General features: G+C 38.9%; 2 protein-coding genes across 6 annotated transcripts in view; one reads left to right on the top strand and one right to left on the bottom strand.

The window, feature by feature from the left end:
* The window catches only part of LPIN2 (lipin 2), a 45,272-nt gene extending 26,988 nt beyond the window's left edge, over positions 1-18,284 (top strand). For all 3 annotated transcript variants that reach the window (XM_068671520.1, XM_068671521.1, XM_068671518.1), the window contains exons 6-20: positions 1,857-1,980; positions 2,640-2,961; positions 3,185-3,284; positions 4,406-4,593; positions 5,499-5,592; positions 5,949-6,018; positions 6,132-6,221; positions 6,941-7,023; positions 8,158-8,299; positions 9,131-9,279; positions 9,737-9,823; positions 11,549-11,701; positions 12,692-12,806; positions 13,479-13,582; positions 13,914-18,284. In XM_068671520.1, coding sequence (XP_068527621.1) covers positions 1,857-1,980; positions 2,640-2,961; positions 3,185-3,284; positions 4,406-4,593; positions 5,499-5,592; positions 5,949-6,018; positions 6,132-6,221; positions 6,941-7,023; positions 8,158-8,299; positions 9,131-9,279; positions 9,737-9,823; positions 11,549-11,701; positions 12,692-12,806; positions 13,479-13,582; positions 13,914-14,058 — 1,966 coding nt within the window. In that variant the 3' untranslated portion in view covers positions 14,059-18,284. The remainder of the gene's footprint in view (positions 1-1,856; positions 1,981-2,639; positions 2,962-3,184; positions 3,285-4,405; positions 4,594-5,498; positions 5,593-5,948; positions 6,019-6,131; positions 6,222-6,940; positions 7,024-8,157; positions 8,300-9,130; positions 9,280-9,736; positions 9,824-11,548; positions 11,702-12,691; positions 12,807-13,478; positions 13,583-13,913) is intronic.
* Positions 18,285-20,122: 1,838 nt separating this feature from the next.
* EMILIN2 (elastin microfibril interfacer 2) overlaps positions 20,123-25,031 on the bottom strand; it is a 40,293-nt gene continuing 35,384 nt past the window's right edge. Inside the window, exons 8-9 of one of the 3 annotated variants that reach the window (XM_068671516.1) lie at positions 24,549-24,911; positions 20,123-23,996 (exon numbers count right to left, since the gene is read on the bottom strand). In XM_068671516.1, coding sequence (XP_068527617.1) covers positions 24,574-24,911 — 338 coding nt within the window. In that variant the 3' untranslated portion in view covers positions 20,123-23,996; positions 24,549-24,573. Of the gene's footprint in view, positions 24,912-25,031 lie in introns of all 3 variants that reach the window. The other 2 variants (XM_068671517.1, XM_068671515.1) reach the window with 2 other exon arrangements.

Below are 25,031 nucleotides of genomic sequence, written 5' to 3'. Positions count from 1 at the left end.
TTAAAATGGGGAAGGTTTTTTTTTGTTGGACAAGTTGAAAGGCTGGTTGGGGGTTTTTGCCTCTTTTTTTTTTTTTTTTTTTTTTTCCCCTGGAGATTGGCCCTCTTGCTCTTCAGAACCTTCGCAGGGAGCTGAGTGAATGTAACAGCCCAAGTCTTTCAGGGAGACGCTACGGTTTCTTTCAAACCACTGTCCTATTCACTAGAATAAAACCAAAGGAATAACCATCGGCTATTTGTTACCTGACACCATTGATGATTTTCCTGTTTTAACAAGCAATGTTAGCAGGACTGGATCACTGTCACAAGCATGACTCTTTCGAGTAGACTTCTCTCTGAGAATGATAATGGAAAACTTGCACTTCAGGGGAAATGGAACAGATTTTGCCCTGAAGTGCTCAGTCTTTTTGCAGGTACTGCTGATTATTAAGAATTAGGCTAAGAAACAGGTTAATAGGTCTGCTTGGCTTCCAGTTGACTTGTGATGTAGGCAGAACAAATTATTTGACACCAAAGGAAAATGAGTTTATATTCCTCCTCGTAACAAATACGTGCATGTATTTTCATCAGTGTATTACTTTAAGTTCTTCTAACAGTGTAGAAAGTGCAATTTCTGTAGGAAACTTTTCTTTTGTGTCCTTGGATAGTGAAGACTGGAAAAGAGCAATGTTGTTAAATCACATGTAGGCTTGCTTAAATGTACTGCTACCTTGGATTTTCTGGTGTCCCGTAGAATGTAATTAAGAACACTTATTGTTTGGAATGTGATCAGGTGATCGGATTTGCTTGTTTCTAATGTCTGTTCCTTATTGTGGAACCCTGGTTCCACAAACCTCCAGAAAGTTTCAAATAAGATACTTGCATTAATTAATTCTTGAAAGAACTTTATATGTTTATATATATATATATATGTATGTATGTATACACTCACACATAAGTGATATACCTGTAGGATTTACTATAAAATTTTCAGTATTCGATATCAAGGTTTATATTTAAATAAACAAGCAATCCCCAAACACTATGAATGTCAAAGTGTAAAAAGAGCAGGATTTCCATAATATGAATTATAAATGCCATATTTGAGAGTGGACAGACTTGGACCTTTCCCAACCGCTAAATACTGCATCAAAACAACATCATGTGTTTCCCTTCTTCCCTAAGACCTGAAGAGCAAACTGATCTTGAAATTTTTGAAATCACACCTTTCTTACATTTTGTAGAGTGAGTTCTTTTGGCTTAAAAGTAGTTAGAAGTAAATTTCAAAGGGTCTTTTTCTGATTTATGGATAGTAAATGCTGTGGGAGGAATAAGATAGAACTTTAATAAGTCATGTAGCCTGAAGGAAGTTTTCAAATAATCTCCCTTGCCTCTCCTAAATTACCTTGCTAATGTTGTTTTTCCCACCTGTAGACCAGGATTTGGTGTTGCTTCATTCACATGTGAGTTGGGTTTGTAAAACTGCTGTTACTCAGGTCTTGGCATAGCAAATTTAAATGCCGTATCTTTATAGAACAAAGAAACTCAAAGCAGACTTCTGCTGTACTTTTGGATAATCATTTTTTTTTTTTCCTGTTTGTTTTTTAATGGAATGTGGGCTTAGGAGAGAGCTATACCTACACTGCAGATAAAGTGAAGGAATCTGTTTAGGGTGATCACCATGGAAGTCCTTTAATGTGATTTTGGTTTTAACCTAATTTCTTGCTGTCTGAAAACTGCTGGGCTTCTTGCCATGTTGCAGAATAATTGAAGCTCTGTTAAGCTGTAGAAAATTCTACCAACAGTAGCTGCACAACAAATGCATTTTAAACACTGTAGCTTTCTTGCTTTTTTTTGTTGTTCCTGTTGATTTGCTAGCCCTTACGCTGAGCCAGTCTGCCCTAAAAGTGATTCAGAACTAGAAGTTAAACCTGCTGAGAGCTTGCTCAGATCTGAATCTCACATGGAATGGACATGGGGAGGATTCCCAGAATCAACAAAGGTATAGTTATTTACTGTCTCAAACTTTTGAACCGAATTTTGGCATATTTAAAATAGTGCGCTGCAAGTGGTTTGTAAATCTGCTGCTGTTCTTCAGAATAATTCAGCTGAAGTAGGAAAGTAGCACCCCCTTGTGGCTGCCTGGTAGTCGATGTTACTGAGTTCAAAAGCTGATCCGCAAAGTAATTATTGAAAACTTCGTAGTGATGTAAAATTTTTGAATTTTTAGATAGAAACTGACAAAAGCAACTCTGGAAACAGATTTCCTTTATTTTAGGATAAACTATAGTTCATTCCAGAGGAAGGATAGCCTTAATAGACGGAATATGTTTTTTTCTAACAGGACAGCTGATGGCATAAGCCCTATCACATTCATGCTTATGCGTTTTTCTTGCTGTTGTGTCATCATGTCAAGACTTGCCAGGTTTTTTTATGGAACTTGCTAATAAGCTAGTATAAAGCTTTTCTTGTAGGGAACATTGCCAATACAGTAGGCCACGTTTTATGTTGCTAAAATACATGTTTAAATTCTTACCCAGTTTACTTGTGATCAGGGCACCAAGCTTACTGACAAAATTACCCCGAGTACAAGTTTAATGTTCAGATCAGAATAAAACAAATATGTGAAGTGAAAGTATTGACTGGAGTCTTGTTTTTCAGATAAGCAAGAAAGAGAAACTGGAACAGCCCAGAACAGCTACCATTACACCATCAGAAAAGACTCATTTTAGGGTCATCCTCAGCTCTGATGAAGTTGAAGATGATGATGTAGTGAAAGATTCTGTCTGTACGGTACTAAAACCTGAGCCGAGAACTCATCCTCTTCTAAAGCAAATGGATGTTAAAGATTCTCTTGCTTCTGCAATCATAGAACCACAGGATTCCTTAACATTAGATGCTGACCATCATTCCAGACTATTGGTAGACCCTCTACCAGAAACAAAACCAACAGCAAAAACTGACTCTCCTTCAAAAAAGAAAGGTATAAAACTGATTATTTCCTTCAGTGTGATCTACCAGATAGAGGCAGTAGTGGAAAAAGCACAAATGTGCCTTTTCATTTTTTTCCTGAAACTCTTTGAAGTCTTGACTAAAACCATAATTAAATTCTTCAATTTATAAATGCTGTAAGTCTGAATCTTCCAGAATTATGTTTGTATTTAATGCGTTTGGATCTCATTAACCTTCATTGTTAAAATTAACAGGGGTGCACAAGCGAAGTCATCATCAGGGGCCTGATGATATTTACTTGGAGGACCTAAAGGCTTTGGAACCTGAAGTTGCAGCACTCTACTTTCCCAAAAGGTAACTTGAAACTAAAATTCGATGAACCTAGGCTTATACTGCAGTTGCACTATGTAAACAACTACACGTACGATGTGTCTCCAAGAAGAGAATGGGACTTCAGGTTTCTAGGTGTTCGTGAAGAAGCTGGTCCTAATCTCATTGTGGAAATTGGTTTCTGATTTGGCAAGAAACACGATGAAACATCATGTGAGAGTTTATTACTGAGAGATTTTCATCTTTGTATAATCTGTATGTTCTGAAAATATTGTTAGCTCTAGATAAACACACATCAGTTTATTTTTTACATGCCCTGTACATTCTTTCCAGCTAGTTTTTAAATATCAAAACAGACAAAAAAAAAAAATCCCTTTTAATCTTCGTGCAAGGATCAGTCTCAAAATTCCCTCGTTTTGTATTTTATGAAATCTAAGCCTTCTAGGTATTTCTAAAATACTCTACAAAATTCTTCCAGGACAGTCATTCTGGAAAAATACAGCCTAATAAGGAAGAAGTGTCTAACTTCTGTTGACCTGTGAACTTTTCAGTTTGTGGGTCTGGGGACAGGATTGATAGCAACAGGAGAACATAACTGTAAAAAGCTTTAGTTTTATTGTTAGTTACTAATAATCGTAATGTTAGATGACAGTGTGGTATTTTTCTTATTTAAAAGACAACCTATTGTAGTTCTTTTTCCAAACAGTGTTCTAAAAAACATAAAGCAATATCCTTTTTCCTTCTATTCTTATTCTTATTCTACAACATTCTGGTAAAGACTGAGGAGCATGGTATTGTTCTGTGGCTATAGCATGTAGAGGAATTTTCCTCATTTAAATCCAGTTTTGTTGCAGGCAAAAGAAATGTAATTACTTCCCAATGTAGATGGATGTTGGGAGGAGAACTGGACACTATCAATGGAGGTTAATAAAGGGTTTGCATGTGTGTGTCTGATTTATCTTTATTATTAAATTTATGTATTTATGTTGTAAAATGATGCAGGGCATTAGAAAAATGCAACAGCAAGATCATTTTTGATTAATCATACAGCACATTCCATAATCTAAAATCTATACATCTGCTTGCAAGTGAAATAATTATGGAAAATGTGATTCTTTTTTCCTTTTTTTTTTCCTTCCCTGTAGTGATTCCGATCCAGGCTTCAGGCAGTGGGCTGAGTCAGATACCCTTTCTGGTTCTCAGTCACCCCAATCAGTAGGAAGCGCTGCTGCCGATAGTGGCACAGAGTGCATGTCTGATTCTGCTATGGACTTGCCTGATGTTACTCTCTCACTTTGTGGAGGTCTCAATGAAAACGGGGAGATTTCTAAAGGTACGTGAGAAACTAAATCATAAATGGTAGTAAAGCTCAGGCAGTTAAATGAAGTGGTGTGTGTGTGTATATATATATATATGGTAAAAACATAAATTATTTCTACCTTACAAAGCTTTGGCCTATAATTAAGCTTATGCTGAGAAACATTCCATTTTCTAAAATTCTTAAGTATTTGCCAAGCAGAGATTATGGAATTTAGCCTGAAGTTGATCAAGAGCACACAGTCTTGAAATGCTTATCTCCTTTTTCATGCTGCACATTACACATCTGATTAACCACTCTTGTTTCTGTCTGTAGTTCCTTCTTTACTCCAATATAAATCTTCACAAACTATATTCTTTCAAATTGCCTGTGTTTTTTCTTTGGTTGTGGTTTTTAGCCATTAAGAGACTAATTTTTTATCTTGGACTATCTTATCTCCTGCTCTACTTTTCCCATCCTAAATGTCTGTTAACCCTTAGCTTTCTTACCTATTGATTCTTCTGTCTTTGTGCTAACTTTGGTGCTAACAATGTGAACTTCAGCACTGAAGTTGTATACATTCTGAATGAGCTTCTAGTAGTACATAATTTTCATCAGTATTTTTAGTATTACTTTTTTAATGATCATCCCATCTCTTAAGTCATCAAGTGAAATTTGCATGCATCTTATAAGTGCTCAGAACAAATCCTTCTTCTAGTTTTATTTCTTACTTCCTGTGACTGTTAAAGTGTTACGAGGGTTTCCTTGCTACTGAGAAGGCAGTCAGGCTCTTGACAGGTAGGCCATATTAGCATATCTTAAGTGATGCTGCAAAATTAGCAAAGACTCTGAAGTGACAAAGCATTTTCCTAGACACAGACTAATCAGACACTTTAGGATTTTGTATTACTAATTTTAATCCAAATCTGCTTCTATTGCAGAAAAGTTCATGGAACATATTATTACTTACCATGAATTTGCTGAGAACCCTGGACTCATAGACAATCCTAATTTGGTAATAAGGATTTACAACAGGTAAGTCCTCTGTATCATAAAATCAGTTCTTAGAGAACCTTATTTAAAATCTACCCTATCAAGCGAGTGCATTTCTCAGCTTCCATTTTGACTTATTTTTTGATGGATCTGCTGTTTGGTCATAAAGAAAAATGCTTGAAGCTAGATTTAGTGCAAGCTTTTAGTTCAAAATCAAAGTGAGATTTCATTTCGGCACTGATGTTGGTGTGTATGTTAAAATAATTCCACTTGCAACAAACTTTAGTTGTTGGCAGGAAACACATCTTTTCATCAACAAAAGGACAGTTTGCACACTGGTATTTATTTACCTCTATTCGGGTTTTGTAATAACTTACCAATAATGTGTTTTTAAACAGGTATTATAACTGGGCGTTGGCTGCTCCAATGATTCTGAGTTTGCAAGTGTTTCAGAAAAGTTTGCCTAAGGTAAATGAGACGTATACTTCTTTAAAGATTTTGCATGTAGTAATACACTTATCTTTTTTATTCTGTTTTTTTTTTTTTTCTACACAAACTTAAAAACATACCTATTTTTTCAGGCTACTGTTGAGTCTTGGGTCAAAGAAAAGATGCCAAAGAAGTCTGGAAGGTGGTGGTTCTGGCGCAAGAGAGAAAGCATGACTAAACAGGTAATCGATTTTATATTTTCCTCATCTATTAAAAGATTTTAGAAGTCCATTTGTCAAAAGTGCCTCAGAACACTTCTCATACAGCTCTGTCACTGACTGCCAGCTGGGAGCTACTCACTGTTGCAGTAGCTATTGCTACTTCTGAATATTTCATCTCAAATACTACATAATTTTTCTTTGTTCCTAGTTGCTTCAACAACTTATTCAGCTTTTTCACATTTTTCTTCAAACCCTTTCTTCTAAGCCATAAGCTTAGTCAAGTCAAAGCTACTCTTCAGTCACTGCAATATATTTTAGGAATTTATACACAAATTAAGTAGGTGCGCAGTAGATGTTATGCTGAGACGCTCCATTTTAGACTAAGTTATCTAAACCTTGAATATGTCCTAAATCTTCTCTTTTTTAAAAATCTGATTTTTACAAGCTTAAAGATTGACTTTCCTTTAATGCTAAATTCATCATTTCCAACTAGTATTTCTCAGTTTCTGGTGCATGGAGTTTTGTTTTTTTTTTTCTTGGTAGACTGAAAAGCTTTAACAGATCACTTCTTCATAGGGAACCTTTTTGTTAAATAATTCTCAGAATGAGTGATTCTGAGACTTGATGTAGTGTATTTACTATACTGATAGCTATTTGCTTACGTATGAACTGTTGAGTTCACTTGGATCATTTTAAAATGCTTAAATATGAATGTGTTCTTTATTGTCATGTTGCTTTAGATACCAGAAGCAAAAGAGGGGAAGTCTGAGACGCAAAGAGCAAATGAACTGCCAGCAACTATAAAAGAGCAAGTTAATAGTAGGTGTGTTCCTGCCTGAAGAATATTTCGTGTACTGAATAGTCTCTTCCTCTTTCTCTCTCTCCTTCCCTCCTTCGTCCCTTCCCTGCCTCCCTCCCTCTCTCAAGGAAGAATTCAGTAGGAGTTCACTGTGGAGAAACGTTTTCCTCTAAGCTATTGAAGAGAAGCCAGATGTGTTTGGCAAACAACTCAACGAAATTAATGTAGCAGTAAACATTGTAGGAACTACAAATACACTACAGTTATGTCCTGAATCCTATTGTTTTTGCTTCTTAAATTCCTATGTAACTGACAGAACAACAAAGACATATATGGTAACCTTTAGCAATGGGCCACCACCCTATAATTTACTAGTGGGATTGTTTGAGATATCATTTGATGTTCTTTTGTGTAATCATAATAGGCTTTGAATAACTTAAACCATATGCATTTTTTGTAACATGAAATAACTGAAACAATAAAATGACATTAATTACAGTATACAAGTTGCCCAAGATTGTAATGGGAAACTAGCAGTATTTAGCACAAAACTGTTTCAGTCTAAATATGTACACTTATATTTTCCCATGATTTTACGAAGATACTTGTAAATGTTTTTGTCTTTAAGATTTAAGAAACTGAATGTACTGTGAAATTAAGAGAAATTAAATGCTACTTTTAATCTTGAAATCTCTAATTAGCAGAAAAACAAATCTGAATAACCTTAAAAGGTGAGCTACTCTGCTAATTTATCACAGTTCTAAAAATATAGTGACTGTGACAGCTTTTCTTTAAAAACAGGACACTATTACTCTCTCAGTATCCCTTTTCATCTGCAGTATACTTAATTAATCAACACAGTATTAGTGACCACTTGACAATGTCTTTACTAATTTCATCATGTGTGGAGCCAGCTAGACTGTGCATAGTAATACTTAGAACTTCATCAATAGTAGCATGCTTTACAAGTATTATTTGCTTATAGGCATATACTGACTTTTTCTGGGCATGAACTAGACTTTGGACTTTGTTAATCTCTCCTATCAGGCTAGTAGTAAATCCTTGGCATAACCAGAAATTAATCTCGTGTAGGAATCTTTCATCATTAAAGAAAGATTTTTCTGTCGCTTACATTTATTCTGTTTGATGTCATGTTAGACCTCCAGAAGATGATTCTTCTAGTGATGAAGCATCACAAGAGTTGAAGGAATCCTTGAAAATAGATTCTACAGTAGAGCATCCGACCCATGGGAACATTCCATCTTACAAGAAGTCACTTAGACTCTCTTCGGACCAAATAGTAAGTGGCATGCCTTCAATGCACATAGAATGTATCATAGTTCTACTCTTTGACTGTAAAAGTTGTTTTTTTTCTCATTGTTACAAGGTAAGTGTAAACACATTTCACAAAGGCAAAAATGCTATTGGGTTGCTCTTTTAGCAGTAGAAAAAAAGCAATGGGGATACTTAAAATGCAATATTTAGTTTTCTTTTTAAATTTAAATTTGAAGTATTTTCCATTGCTAGTATGGGCAGCTGCATTATTACTTTTTTTAAGGATCATGATTCTGTATTTTGATTTTAAAAAATATGTTGCCAAAAAATTGACAGTCACTTTCTGCAATTTGGATATCCTGGGATATTAACTGTACATCTAAGTTGGTGTGCTATTTTTGTTTCAATCTAATTTACAAGTTCCTTCTGCTGTCTAAATATATGATCTCCATCATGGAAGAATTTTGAGGAAAGCAACCACTAGGCAGAAAATACCATCGCATGCTTGGTTGTTTACACGTTTACTAAACAGATCAGTTATTTACATGCTAATATATTAGCAAATAGTATTTGCTAATACTGTAAGCCTATGGTAATAGCAAGAATTAAAACAGGAAGGAGTCAAACACTCCTTTTGTTACTGCTGTGGTCAGTGCTGCTGTAATCAGATAAAGAACTTAGGAGCAAATACATGTACCCAGTACAAAGCAGACTTTGCCAGTGAAATTGTGCCATTGTTAAACCATGGTTCACTTTTTTGAAGAGTTGATCAAAGCAGAGGAGGAAGATTATAGGAGCCTTTTTCTGTGAATTTATTTATGATTCTAAAAATTCTATATTTCAATTTATTCTAAAGGCGAAGTTGAAACTCAGAGATGGCCCTAATGATGTTGTATTTAGTATTACAACCCAGTACCAAGGGACTTGCCGTTGTGCAGGAACAATATATCTCTGGAACTGGAATGACAAAATCATCATATCAGACATTGATGGAACAATAACCAAGTAAATATCATTTTTTCTTTTTCTTTGTATTTGACACATTAGCTTGCTTTATTGATGCTATCCTGCTTTTCAAGATCAGATACAGAAGCTTGATTTAAGGTGACTTCTCATTTTTAACAGCTATGAGAAATACTTGTTGCTTTGATTTTAATTTGTACAGCAAACTAGAAAAGTCTTTTAAGAGACTAGTGTGACTAGCATGTGGCAACTGCCCTTTAGAGTCAGACTTCCTTCGGTTTAGCAACCATGGATTAACTTGGAAACTGACTTGTGCTTTATGGCCTATCTAGTATTAACTAGTAGATATTAACTAGTACTATATTTAGTACTAATTCTCTTTTGAAATGGTTAGGACCTTCTGCAGAGGTATTTCTGTAAATACTCAAATTGTTTATTCATTAGTAGTTGTCTTTAACGAAACTTGTACAGTTTCACCTATCTCCAATTTTCTTTTTAGGTCTGATGCTTTAGGACATATCCTCCCTCAGTTTGGCAAGGACTGGACTCATCAGGGCATTGCAAAACTCTATCATTCCATAAATGAGTGAGTATGTAACCTATGAGCAGCTAGGGCTTTCTGGAATTTGGGAATTAATGGGCAGGTAATTGAATTGCTGTTAATAATTTTGCAATTCAATACGATGTGTTGGTCTAAATGATGGAAGGGAGCTAATTCTGTCATATACAAACAAAACTAAGTTTTTTCCCTCAGATACTTCAATAGGAATGAAAGCCAACACTTTTACTAGTTCCTCTTTCAAATATTTGATTCTGCATTTGAGTTCTTAAAAACTGTGTAATACCATTGTGACTATGAGAGAGAACCATAATAGAAATAGCTTCTCAAACCGTCATGCATATGTTTATCTTCACCAACTCAGGTTAATCACAAGGTCTTTACAAACATAGCACACTGTAAATTCAAACCTAAACAGTGCCCTCCCAATATCTAAATATTCTGTGTTTTAATGTTTGCTATCAAAGTCAAGTGAACTCTCCTTAGGATACATTTTCGTGTTCTGAAATGAACCTAATTAACAACTTGCCACTGACACAAAGGTTGGTGGCCTGGTTTAAGTTCTCTGTCACTCACTTCGCTGCGCTTCTGAAATAAGCTAACACCATCCAGCAAATCAGCAATTTCGCCATCTGCTCTCTGGGTTAGTCACCTGAATGTGCTCACCTTGTCTGCAAGAGCCATCAGAGGCAGCTCATGTGACTAGAAGAGGGGAGGCAGGAGATGGAAGATGATTTCACTGTTGTTGCAGTGGTGAGGTGTTCAGTTCAGAAGTATTGTGAACCACAGCCTTACAAATGTAGTGTGCAGTTAAGAGGAATATAGCCTTATTGTATTTATGTCCAACAACTTTATGCAGAATAAACCTGCATTGTTTCTCTTCCTTAGATTTGGTCATTTAACAAACTTTCAAACAAACCATACCAAAAAAAGTGTGTTGATGCTAGAAATAATAATTTGGTATTGAGGATAATGGGATGGCTAACTGTTAAAGCACTTCATGATCCACTTAAAATAATCCATTTTTATCTTTGGCTTAACATTTAGTAGTTTTTCTTTCCACTAAAATAAGTTTGGGGTCTTGGCAATCCATTTTTTGTGTGTGTGGTATTACATAGAGCTAAATTTTGTCTCTGGCCCCATGCAGTCTATGGAAGATAACCAGAACTTTGTTTTGTGCTCAATGTATAATAGAAGAGTAATTTTGGGATTATTTGCCAAATTGAATCTTGTCTTTGAAAATGCACATAAACACTCAAGCCTTTTGTGTATGCAGTAACTGTGTACAAATCTGTTTAACAGATGGATCTACGAAGTCTTTAGGAAAAAAATTAGGGGCTGGATGAATGCTGCTTGTGCTTCCTTTGCTATGAGCTGCAAATTCTGGTAACAATATGGAGGAAAAATAAAAGACAGGAGATCTGGTATTCAATATTATGGAAACTGGGTGAAACCAGTGTGACGTTTATCTAAACAGAGCTGAGTCCATCTAAATACATAATCTTAGTATTACCATCCTTGTTCTTCTTGCATTTCCTGTTTTTCAGTTTTGATTGAGTCATGTTTTCAAACTATTACATGCTGTTCTGATTTAATAATAGCAGAACAGTCTTTTCACTAGGAGTTTGTGAAGCTCACTGCAGCAAGTCAGTACCTAAACTGGTGCCTCTGGAGGCTGCTGGTACAGGATGCTTGTGTTGACAAAGAATATCTTCAGCAGGAAAAGGAACTAAGTTGGTATTTCTTTTCCAGAAATGGTTACAAGTTTCTATACTGTTCTGCCCGTGCCATTGGAATGGCAGATATAACTAGAGGATACCTGCACTGGGTGAATGACAAAGGAACAATTCTTCCCAGGGGACCTCTCATGTTGTCCCCCAGCAGTTTATTTTCTGCATTTCATAGGTAAGCACATGGGATTTCATACATCCATTCCCTCCTCATCTCACACCAGGAAGCAAATTAAAAAGATTTGGGATGCTGATCATTATAACTGTGTATCCAAACATTCTGCTCTCTGCTTGACCTGCTACTCAGTGCCCCTCTAGTGATCACTTACAGGCTATTCGCATGAATTTCACTTGAAGGAAGTATACTTTTGTTTCTACGGACATGTTAGATGTGGCTGCTAAACACAAAATGCCTGTCACAGTGCAGCTTGTTTTCTGCTTTCTATGTTCTTCCAATCTGTGAGTGATTACTCCTATGCAAGATAAATTTAAAAACAAACAACAAAACAAAAACAAAACAAAACAAAAAAACACGACATAGACTGTTAACACTAAGTGATCTTGCAATACTGGGAGTGTTCCGTACGTGGCTGCTTACAGATGGGTATGGAATTTAGCTATGGCTCAGCCCAGCCAATCTTTTGAACTAGCTACAGGCTGCCTCATTTTTGATTGGAAGAGCTAATAGTGTAAAAGTATTTTTGTTCATTTTATTATTCTTCTTGTTGTTATTATTAAAATAAAAAAACTGAGTCATGGCTAACAATGACAGCAGCTTCTATTGTGGTCTCCTATTAGTTCTGCAGATTTTTTCAGAGGCAGGAATGGTAACAAGCTTATGTGTAATTGATTCAGTCTTCTGCTTTTGGTCTAAATGGTAATGTACGATAAAAGCAGTTGATAAACTGCAACCATGAGCTGTGAACTTCATCACAGTTAGTTAGCCTAGCTTAGTGAGTTTATTCACCTATTTTTACTGTGAGTGTTGTTTTTATTCTTTTATTGTTTCTTGCATCATCCTTGGAAAAGTATTTACCAGTATCTATGTAACTAGCCACACTGAGCACAGGAAATAATGAGAATACAAATATCAGATAAATTGGTGAAGGAGAATACCCACTGCTTGGTCATGATTTAGAATTTGACTGTTCATTTTCTATTTTAGGGAAGTCATAGAAAAGAAGCCTGAGAAATTCAAAATTGAATGTTTGAATGATATCAAGAACTTGTTTGCTCCCAGTAAACAGCCTTTCTATGCTGCTTTTGGAAACAGGCCCAATGTAAGTCTGAGACTTTCTCTTTGAAGGGTTAAAATGCATGAAGCACTTGTGGGAGGGAAAGGAAATAGGCTTTTCTTTTTGTGTCTGTTACAGTTTGAATGTGGAAATGGGACACTGATATTTCTATAGATTTGGCCATGCAGATTCTTAAATAAAAACTATAGCTTTAGAATTCCTTTACAAAAAAAGATTACACAGATGTATTAGTATTCCCAGGGTCTTACTAAATACATAACACCTTTCTATATTTTTTTTCAGCAGTTTTGACAGCATTATAACTTAGGGGAATTCCATACTCCTCAGGCTTGAATCTTTTTTCCTGTCATAGTTCCTGTACTTTCTCTGCAGCTCAGTGCTATTGTAAGAGAGCTTGAGATAAGGGGTATTGCTAAGAGGAATGTTGTCACAGGGAGTAGTACGAGTAGTACCGTGTGGTAGAGATTTTGTGGTGCATATTTGTGGTCCAAGGCTTGAGAACAGACTTAAGGGTTGTGGGTGGGGGAGATGCTTTGTTACAATGTGTGCTTGTTGTTTATTTGTTTTAAGGCGTTTTACTATATACTGTTGGATCAGCTTTTAAATCTCTTTTCTTATTCCTTCAAGAATTTGTTCGGTATATCACATTCAATAAGAAAGTGTCAAAGCATGTGCATTTGTTCATGCTTTTCACAGGATGTCTATGCCTACATGCAAGTGGGAGTTCCAGACTGCAGAATATTTACTGTGAATCCAAAGGGTGAACTGATCCAAGAAAGGACTAAAGGAAACAAGTCTTCGTAAGAGCATTTTTATTATTTCAGTTAAAGAAGGTTCTCGGCAATGAGATTACAAAATAATTACAGTTGTGACCATGATGATTCCTTATGATCTTCTGTTACATGTGATACATAAAAAAATTATTTGCCAGAGACTTACCACTTTGGATGCTTAACTTAAAACTTCTTGAAAAGAAAAGTAAGCTGGCAAAATAAAATTGAAAATTGCTTCTGCAGTAGTTGTACCTTATTTGACTATAGTTTTCTGGTCTAGACTTCTAAAGCTCTTTTTTGGCTACAGTTAACAGTGACTAGACTGTTAAATAATGGTCTTTCTTCTTTTTTAATATAGGTATTACAGACTAAGTGAGCTTGTGGAATATGTGTTCCCACTGCTTAATAAAGAACAGAGTTCTGCATTTCCATGCCCAGAATTCAGCTCCTTTTGCTATTGGAGAGAACCTCTTCCTGACCTTAACATGGAAGATCTGGCTTGAAAAATACTTCTCACCTAGAAACGGACTTTCATGTTCAGCTACTCAACTTCAGTTTAAATGTGAAGAACTTTCTTAATGAAGATGCTAATTTATATACTGGTACCATAAGTCTTACTAAAGAAATCACTTTAACTCCGTTGGTGTAAGACGAAGAAAATGCAAAGCTACTGTCTGTTTTTATGTTCTTTTTTTTTTTATGATATTGTTTGTCTTTATTGCTTGTCTTTATATACCTGTACTAAGGCACTTGAAATTGGCCTGCCATTGATGGCCATGGTACTCAAGTGCTTCATGGCAACTAAATGCTGAGTGACTTTGCATTTTCATCAATCAGACCTTATTGTAAGCATAGATTTTTTTTGTGTGTATTAGTCTTAATAGTATATTTTCTAAAACGAAGCCAAAAAGTGTATGGAAACTGCCAAATAGAATGTCAGACCTATTAATAGAAAACCTGGTCTAATGTTCAGGTGGGCAATTAGGCCATTTTGCAGAAGAGCCAGAGCCTAAGACCCAGTGTGCTCTTTCTCAGCTAAAATACAGAAAGGTGTAGATATTATTAGCTTGACAGAGTCTGAAGACATAAAATTCATCTTTAAATGTAAATATGCCTTTTGTCACATGTACGAGACTGTGCTTGTACAATTAATGCTCAGACTAATACTGCTTTTTTTTATATGCAATGCTTAAACTATTTCATTATCTTGTTAAAGTGAAAGTTGTCTTCAGATACTTGTATGGCTTTTGTTGCTTTCAGGCTGCACTATTTCATGTTGAATTTCCATCAAGAGAAATCTTGAACGTTTCTGTAAGAGTTGAGGAGCTGGCATTTTAATTTCTTTTTTCATCATGGAGATTCATATGTGTGTGTATGCTGTGTAGGCCAGTAAAAAGTATGTACAGATTATATTCAGGGAATTGTTATACTAAAAAAAAAATGATGTATTTAATTTTTTAATTATCTACTGCAGGTCTTTCCAGAATTCTGTATTACAGGTTTTCATTAGCTGGAAGGAAATGCAGCTCAGTAGTGGGATTCCAGGTATGAGAATGGTTAAATGCTGCAGAGCAGAATAAAACCTTTTTTTCTTTTTTTTTTTTTCTTTTTCCTTTTGGTTTATTTGTAAGCATCATGCTGGTCATTCCTCAGGTTCAGATCAAGAGCCTGTGAACAAATTGCATTCCAAGTCTAGTGTTTATCAGCTGTAAAAGCAGCTAGTATTTCTCTCTCCAAAAATACTTGAAAACAAAGGTAGCTCTGCTTTTTAAGTTGGGTTGGTACATTTGAACTCCTTAGGACAGGTCCGTGGTGAGAATTGTATGTTTCCAACCCAGACGGCTTAAGGCTTACAGTCATTTAAATTTCAGTCCCAGGCTTTCCGTGGTGCACAGTCTTTCCTGTCACTCCTTAAGCAAGTTCCTGAGGCTGTGCGTTAACAATCCACCAGGGCGGCCATGTCCAGAATTTCCACCAGGCTCTGGGGCCAGGCTCTCTCTCTACACAGCTCCCAGTGGCCACACACTCCTGCGCAGGGAAGTGTGAGTGATTTTGAGCAGGCACTTGTACAGCTACTGCTGCGGTGCTTAGCCAAAGCTGCTTTTGATAGAAACATGGCTTGGGCAGGCCCCTCTGCTTCAGCTTACATGGCCTGGAAGCAGGAGAGGATCTCTTCCTTTCTTTCACTACCCATAAAAGAGCACGCTCAGAGGATTTTGCCCCACCCACAGGAATATTTTCTTTATCAGGCCTTAACCTTAATAGGTTAGACCCTTAACCCTATGTTCTGAAATAACACCAGCCTAATGCTAGACAACTGGTGGACTGCTTGGGGGCAATAATTTTGGGACTATTTGTTTTCTTATAAAATTCTGGTGTATTCCTGTGACTATAAAACATTAGAAAAGAAGGAGAGGGAGAGGGTCAACACAAAACCTCCCTTTCAGAGCAGGAGTATGAGGGTGGGAAAAAAAACACCTGCCTGTCACTGTGTGCCATACATGTTAAGTGACTTGAAAAGCATCCTTCTTGTTCTTACACAGTGAGGACAAGACATTTTGTGACTGTTTCAGCAAATTCTTGCTCCTGTCACCAAACTACTTAGTGTTTAAGTAGATTTCATGGATTCAATTCAAAGCATGTTTTGCAGTACTGCATTTTTTTTTGCACTTTCAGAAGCTTGCAAACATCATTCCATATATTTTCCTTTATTTTCTTACCTTTTATTCCATAAAATTCCATAGAAACTGAAATTCTCATGATCACTAAGTGCTTTGAAAATTGACAGAATTTGAGCTTTTAAGTCACTTAAATACTTCAAAACTTACAAGAACCCAACATATTTTAATTCCATTCCTCATGAAGGGAGTGAAGCTGCCTCTCCTAAAACAGTCTTCTCTGGATGACAAAATTTTCTTTACCATCCTTAATGTAATCTTGGTGGCCTTGGTATTACACAGATTTTTTGGAAAAAATAAAAGAACAAAAACCCACTTCCAGCAAAATAACTACCAGAGATGGGATTCCAAATTGTGACGATTGTTGCTAAGGTTTGGCCGTGTTTTGCTAACTTTTACTGAGTAAAATTTTTTCACTTAAATCCTATTCATCTTTTTGGATTGTCATAAAGACAAGCTGTGGATTGTAAGGTGGGGACTTGGATAAATGGGCAGGGTGGAGACATGGTATCAGCTCTGTCTCCAAATCCATGTAATTTAAGCTGGTGTGGTATGGGCGTGGCTGCAAAGAGCTCCCCATTCTGCTGACCTCTTATTTTGCAGTATAGGGATGTCCAAAAAGTTGCTTAGTTAACAATTCTGCTTTTCAATCTCTCTAACAGTTTTGATATTTGGGTTTTGATAAAATGTAAAAGATTTCTTGAGTATTTCTGATACAAGTCAGTTGTGGTGGGTTTGGTTGTTTGTTTTTTCTTTTTAATAGACTTGTATTTGAAGCTTTGTTCCAGACTGTTTGTTAACCCTGCGTAGGGACAGAATTTGGGGTACTGTACCTGTCATTGTGTACCTACATGATTTGGATTCTTGGGCACTTTATTGACTAGAAAAGACATCTCATTGCTATCAAACCGTAGGCTTGTGCTGCAATATTAATATGAAGTGGGGTGTATAAAAACTACGCATTTGCCTATCCGTTGTTACTTTAGTTAAGAGAAGTGGCCTGAAGTTAATGTCTGAGAACAAGTTGTGCTATACGTATTCAAAACTAGCGCAAGTGAAATCATTCTTTCTATGAAAGAGGAACTTCTAAGTGTGTGTGTCTGCAGGCGCACGCGCATCCCTGTTAAGACTGTGTTGTTGAAGATGCAGATCCTCTTAGCGTTGGAAGCATGTCAAAAGCTGAGTCAACGATACCTGTCTGGGGATTAATAAAGGAACATTGCAATTCAGAACTTGTTAGTGACTTGGACGTTTCCCATTTCTATAATGATTTTAAGATCAGTAACTTAAGTGGTGCACATTTCTGGATTCATCTTTTTACACTGTACAAAACATGCTTGTACTTCAAAAGGTTGGGCTTTAACCCCTAATGTTATACAGTTGCATGTGCAATATGGCTCGCGTATCCTCAGCTTCCTGTCATCAGTGTATTCCTTAAAATATTTTTTTTTCAGCTGGAAAAGTTTTAACACTTGTATTGACTCAATTGTGGAACTTCTGAAGCAAACTCTGAATCCACTTATGGTAAAGACAAAAATAAGATTCCATGTTAATATTTCATACAAGTCTTCCAGAAGATGCTGTCATACGAATGAATTGTTTAAATGACTGTAATGCGAATTCATAATGAAACATCAAAAATAGATAATGGATTTGAGATGCCTTTAAAGTGTCACTTTTGCCTAAAGAAGTTTTAGTTTCCAAAGTTGAATCCTGCTGAATAGAATGGAATTGTTTGGATTTTTTTTATTGCAGTGTTAATTATTTCCAGATGAAAGTTACATTTTGGTTGAGTTTGAGGATAGGAAAACTCTCTTCATTAGTTTGTTTCATTTTTATGTTGAAGATGTGAAATAACTGATTATTCAAGCAACCCAATCACTAATAAGGTAGTGTGTTTAAAACTGTCAAATCTGTGACCATACCAATATAGTGGTTTTTGTTAAGACTGGACTATCTTGGGTACAGTAACCCACACTTCAGTGCAATGTTTATTGATGTTCAGAACAATGTTATCACAATAAACAAACTTAAACTAATTTTTTCTTCAATTTGTGCTTACAAGTTCCATTCTTGTATTGCTAATCTAGTAAATGTGGATTTATTTAAATTGTGTTCATATCTTATATTTAAAGTTGCTCTAAGGACTGTGACATTTGCTTTCTTTCACACTTGGTTTACTCCTAGAGTATTTATACAGCTGACAAGTAATTGCTGTAATCAAATTTACATTGTCTTCCAATACCATTATTAGGTTATAACTAAAATGAAAGCTAAGCATACATTCATAATGTAGAATCTGAGGTAACATACACTGTAGTCATAGACACATCTCAGGAATACACAAGCTGCCTTGAATAAAATACTGCAGCTACAGGGTGTGAGCACTTGTACACCTTCCCTAGTTTGGAGTTTCATCCTAATTCCATCCAAGCAACATGTTCATTTCAAAGAAAAACAAACAAAAAAAACCACACACAATCATTTCAATCACACAAATGTATGATAGATCTGCATGGATGTGTAAATCATGTGGTGCAATGCAGGTGTACCACTTGTACTGCTGCTCCCATTGCACATCAGCTCTCTTCTGTCCAGATACAGAGCCTGGTGCTAGTTTTATCTCCTGCTGCAGAAGCAAAGATGCCATTTCTATTTAGTTTCCCCTGTGATTCTGCTCATACCCTGCGCCCTTCACACCTAGGTCTCTTCAGTCTTCATACCATGCTTCTGTCACTGCCCATCTTTCACACCTAGGTTTCAGCACTCATCTGTGGTGTGCAGTGAGCAACAAAGGGCAGGCAAGTCCTGTGCATGCCAAATGCTCAAAGGTGTTAGAGGAATATTGTCTGTGCTCAAATTGTTCCTCCTGTATCCCTCCTATCCCATTCTTGGTGGATGGATAGTTTTGTCTTGGAGGAGTTGTCTTAGATCTAGGGCCCTCTCTGACCTACAGATGTGCCATGAGCTCCCTTAGACTGCTGGAGGACTGGTCACCTTTCTCTGAGGGTCCCAGGTGCCAGCAGGGAGTTTCATCTATGGCTTGCTGAATTCCTACTGCCCTTCACAGGCCCTGGCACCCATCCCCTTGAAAGCCATGGTATGCTGCAATTCCTCCCAGCGCGTGGGCCTTGGGGCAGGGAGGTGGTGAGAGGCATCCCACTACTGCACTGGGATTAAATCCCACATATTGCTGCATGAGGGCCCGGTGTTATGCCATACATCCTGCTCCCAGCGATGGGCACTGTGTGTGTGCAGGGTGCTCTCTCTAGTGTCACCTCCCACCTCCCTGGGAGGATGGGGCTGATTCGTGCCTTGCATTCACACAGAGATCCTCGAACAAAGTATGGTTAACAGGGCATTGGGGTAACTACAAGCAATGCTGAGCCACCTCCTTGTGAGTACTACAAGTGCAGGTCTTCACTTGTAAGGGCGTAAGGAAAGAGTTTATTCAACCTTCACCTTCTACTGTTCCAGTCCTCGTGAAGGAGCAGGTAGCTGCAGGTCCTGCTTACCCCAGCACTGAGAATCAAGGCACTTCGTGGTTCTTCCCAATCATTCCTTCATTCCTCCCCTGCCTTTTCCTCCTTCCTAACCTCTGTTCTCTGCCCTAATATTTTGTCTGATACTACTTCATCCCCAAAAGTTTCGGGGAGTGAAACAGCCAGGAATCAGGATGCTGAATGAGGAAGTGTGTTGGCAGAACTTCTATGCCGTCTATCCCCAAACCTATATAACAATGCCTGAGACTGAATTAAACACCTAACCCACACATGCAGGCTTGGCTACGAAGCCAGAAACTGAACTTTTAAAGGTGGTGGAGGAAAAAGCCAAGGTTTTGGCTTACGGTACTGCTGTACTCACTGGAAAGCAAAGGGGCATCAAGACATCACAAAACAGGCAGGCTTTATTTGGACATGTCAGCAGCTGGCTTCCTTCCATCAAACAGTTTTCTCCATGCTCTCAGGTATCAGACCCTGTACACCCGCGTATACGCGCACACAAAGCATATGCTCAAATGCACTTCTTTGAAAAATCAGTAACTTTTTTTTACAATCAAGATAGCAAAATGGATAAATGGCAAGACCTGCTTACATATGAACACGTTATAAGATGCTCTTTGAAGTCTCCACGTACAAAGCATTGGCAGAGCAGTTCTGCATCGTGCCTGAAGTCTGCAGGGTGCCTTGCAGGAGGTTCGGTGCGTGCAGGTCTGTTGTGTGATGACAGGACGCGGCCCCAGGTGTTCCTGGCAGCTCGACAACTGGAACTCTGCGCCTTTCTCTGGGAGCAACTGGGAGCCAAAGTGTGCCTGCAGCGCGTGTCTCAGTGAAGCAAACATCCCTCGCATCGCCAAGCTGATGCTGCATGAGAGCATTTGTGGTTTTGGTGGCCCATTTGTATCCACCACTGTGCCACACCGTAAGGACTGACTGACTGCAGCTGTAACTTGCTTCCAAATGCAGGATGCAGCCTTGGAACCACTGCACTCCTGAGGCTAATCTGCTTCTGGTTAAGGAGCCCTTTACCTTGCATTCCCAGCACAATTGAGCCTTTTAAAGCTATACAGGGTGCTCACTTACGCTTTGGGCCAAGTTGCCTTCCCATGCCTTTCTCTTACAGGTGCACTTCTGTGTTCGTAATGCTCCTGGAGTGGCTGGCTGTCTCCACCAAGTTAACTACATCCTCTGGCTGCTGAATTGCACAAAGTTGCTGCAAGTAACCTGGCGTACATTGAGAGGCGACGTGGTGGAGGTTGGTGGGGACATCTGTGGCACACAGCCACTGCTTTAAGTGCTCAGCATAGTGACATCTCCACCGTCTCCGAAGTCTAAATAGCAAATGAAAATAATGAGGTAGTTTCACACGTGTTGCGATAGAAATTTGCATTCTCACTTTGCTCCAGGCTTTCCTGTGGTTTCCTCTGATATTATTGATTTTTATGGCTCTCTGCTGCCTTTCCCATCTGCTCTAGGATGCGCTGTTTGCGTCGGGCCAGGGCAGTGTGTCTCTGGCTGGCACCACTGGTTTGTAAAACATGCAGTGTACCCGCCTTACAGCTTCAACCTACTGCATGTTGTTTTTTAAGGCATTCTTATTTCCAGATGCTTCCTGTTTGAGGTGGGGAACGCTTTTCTATGTGGTTGCTGAATGAACCAAGAGTGTGAAAAGGTTCTTTCAGTGCAGGTTATTTCCTTGGGCTGTTGCTGATTGCCACTGAAGATGTGAATGCCTGTCAGCGGGTTTGGGGTATTCTAAGCAGTGCTCTCACCCTTTCCTTTGAAGCTGAGCTGTTTCATACAGAACGAATCCTCAGTAGGCCCATGAATTCATCTGTGCCTGAGTCTCTGCCAGCTGCTGCTAAATTTAAGGAATGTTTTACCCAAGCACTGACTGAGGCGGTGATTGAGACCCTGATCCCTCTTCCCTGTGCTGTTCAGGGACTGCAGCACCGCAGTCTGCCCAGCAGGGTGAATAGTCCACCTTGAAGGCTCCACTAGGGTAACTGCATTAAGAGAAAATGAGCCACTTACCCTGATTACAGCAATTACTAAAGCAAGGCTTTGGTGAGTTCCTCACCAAAGTTGATAGCTTCAGCCACTGTGCTGCTACAGATGGTGGATGGGGAGCTAGCTGTAAAAAGTGTTCTCAAAATATGCCTCAGACTCAGTCCTGCTGTGACATAGGTTAGAGAGTGCTTTACAACCAGGTATAAATCCTGGTTAGGTTGCATTATGTGGGATCAAACAATCCCAGCACCGTCAGCAGCAGATCCTGGGCACGGGGAGAAGCTTTCTGTCAGAAGAGAGCCCCATCTGACAGCACAACTGGGCTCCTGAGGACGTGTGGGCTGGGCTTAGAAATTTACCAGATCAGTCAGGTAAGAATTAGGTGATGAAATGTTTGTACCTCTAGCCCTAAACTTTCACTGCCGATTCTTAAAAATGTCTCACTTGGAGGTAGGGGGGTGGAGAAAAAGGAGGTGGTGTTTGCCAGCGAGGTCTCCCTAAGCGCTCGGCTCACTTTGTTTGTTTCCATGAGTCATTTTTAGCACAGGCAACAATAATGTAACAATACTTGAGTCACACACAGTCTGGAGCCAACTTCTTAGAGAACACAGCTTTCTTGCGAGTGAAAAATATCCTAAAAGGAAAAGAGCCTCTATGGCTTTCGTACATAACAAGAACTTGGTTAATATATATATATACATATATATATATGGTTGATGTAGTTGGCTTTCAAAAGAAAAAGTCTTTCCTGTCTGCCCCTTCATCTCTGAGATGTAGAAAGGCATGGGAGAGCAGTGGGCTGTTGCTTTGGGACAAAAGAAAACCGAGCTCTTCTTGAACGAGGGGTGGTCCAGCCCAGATCAAGTCAAATGTGCGGGGAAATGAGGGGGGTGGCTCCCTTCACCGAGCTCTGCAAGTTCACCGCGTCCCTTAAGCAGCTGCTCCTACACGAGCAGCCTTCCTGCTCCACAACACATCCAGCCCTGGCTGTTGCTTATCAGCAACACCCCAATTTCTGAAAACCAGGTGCCAGGAGCTCTTCCTAAGCCACGTGCTTTAAAAAAATCCGCTCGCAATTTCCTTCCTGTGCTCGCCCCACCACCCCCGCCCGGCACAACCCTAGCTGCAGAGGGCCTGATGCAGAGCTCCTCTGGGGCCAGGGAGCTTTTTCTGTCTGCTTTTCTCCGAGGCAGCTCAGCTTCCAGGATGTGATGGTTTGTTGTGGGAAGGCCCCCTCTCATCGCCTGGAAACAGGGTTATTAGGGAGTATCAATTCCAAAACTATGCGGCAAAGAAGGCGTGAAGTCTGCATTTGACCTCCTCGGATGGGGAAAGGCTTCAGCTGAGCGTACGGGGCTGCTTCCAGCGCGGGGAGTTCTTCCCTCACCTAAAGGATTTATTTGTTCTGAGACTGTAACAGCTGTTCTGGATTCTTAAGAAGGAAAATACACTACACAACCCACTATGATAAATACAACGCTATGCATGAAGAATAGACTATGAAAAAGATGACCAGTTTATGTGAGATACAGATGACAGTGGAAAAGTCTTGCTCTTACTAAAGTATGGTTAGATTTTTTTTCCACCCATGAAAGAGCTCAAAATGTTAACTCCAAGGAGCCAGAACATTATTTTTGTCACCTCAATTGAGAAGTGGCGAGTATAAGAAATAAAACATTGTTGCACCAAATGTGTTTAAGCTACTAAGCAAGTTGTTCCATCCATAGAGACAGATGCTGGGTGTTAAAACCCCACTGAAAAGTGCTGATGCAGGAGGCCGCTAAAACAAAGACTCAGTGCAGGTGCTTGGTTTGTACATTTGACAGCTTTAGCTAAAAAGACTATTTTCCTAAATCGGCTTTTTTAGCCATTTTTCCTCTGGTTTATCTTTTACAATGCAACAAAGAAGAGAACTACTTCTCTAATGCAAATACTGTAGGAATTCCAGACACCAGCACTGTAAAATTTTTCAAAAGCTTTTCAAAATGATCATTGTTCTAGCTAAGAACAGGTGATTCAGATTTCTCTGACCTGGCTCGTTATTTTCAAGCTCTAAGCCTGAATCCCAAGAGCATCACGCTTCACTGGTTGTCTTCTTTACTGCACCAGTTGGAAATTACTGTTTAAATCCTTCAGTAGCAGCAACTGTGCCTTACACTCACGCTTGCCCGTTGAAAGACAAAGTTCTCCTTGCACTGCTGCTGCCACTTGACTGGGCTGAGAGTCACTTGTCTCTTAGCACTGGGTTTGGCCCTTAGGGGAAAGAGAAAACTGATGCAGACGAACATCATTTTGCTTTGCACCACCATGGTTAGCACTTGCTTTGAACAAATTACGTGAATGCACTTGGCTCACCACATTATTTTAATAAAGCAAGGACTAAGTCATCAACAGTGTCCAACGTGGTCTCACTTTCTTGCTCCTGCTTTACTGAAAGCATGATGGAAGCTGGCTGCAACTGGAAACTGCAGCAAAGATGTAAACTTTGATACACCACGGACGCTGGCAGAGATAAACTGGGGAGCAGACTGCAAAGGCTATTTAATAGGGAGTAGCAAGAGCACAGTGGAGAAGTATTTACTGAGAATGTATTTGTTGTTTAACAGCTGTCGTGTTTGTACAGGTAAACTAGGACTTGGGGAAGGACTTACTTTAGCTACAGAAACAGGTCTTTTGTAGCTGTCTCTGAAAACTGGGGACAAGGTTTCAATACAGACAATAAACCCATCACTGAAATCAAATATATAAACTGAATATATTAAAGCTTTGAATTTTATTACACTTAATTTCTTCGGAATATCTTACCCTTCTCTCCTGTTCCACGATGGACCTAAACATGGGAAATGGAAGGATAAAGCAGAACCCCACTAAACGTGGAATACATTTCATCGGAGTCCGTGTAGGCCAGTTTGCCTCCTGTCACGACGACGTTGACTTCATCTCCCGCTTTGAGGTGAAGAACGAGGTGGAACGTCCCAGGACCACCACAGGTCCGTTTCCCCGAGTAGGGTTTGTGATACTCCAGCAGTTCCCTCCTGTACCCGGCCGTGTGGAGCTGAGCAACGCTGGCATTGGAGACGGACAGCACTGCCTCGACGTACTCATCGCGCTCCGGCGCCAGCACGGCGGTGATCAGGTAGCGCCCCTCGTACGGTGACGTGAAGATGCCTGCAGAAGAGAGATGGGGATGCCTTTTCTGAGGTACTCGGAAATAACTAAGCACAAGGCCCTAAGCACAAAGACAAAATTAGCACAGCACGCGCTGTGCACTGCTGTGTAGAGGTGACT

Source organism: Anas acuta, chromosome 2 (genome assembly GCF_963932015.1).
Source record: "Anas acuta chromosome 2, bAnaAcu1.1, whole genome shotgun sequence".
Taxonomy (NCBI): domain Eukaryota; kingdom Metazoa; phylum Chordata; class Aves; order Anseriformes; family Anatidae; genus Anas; species Anas acuta.
The sequence above is the reverse complement of the archived record's forward strand: the minus strand, read 5'-3'. Positions and strand labels throughout refer to the sequence as shown.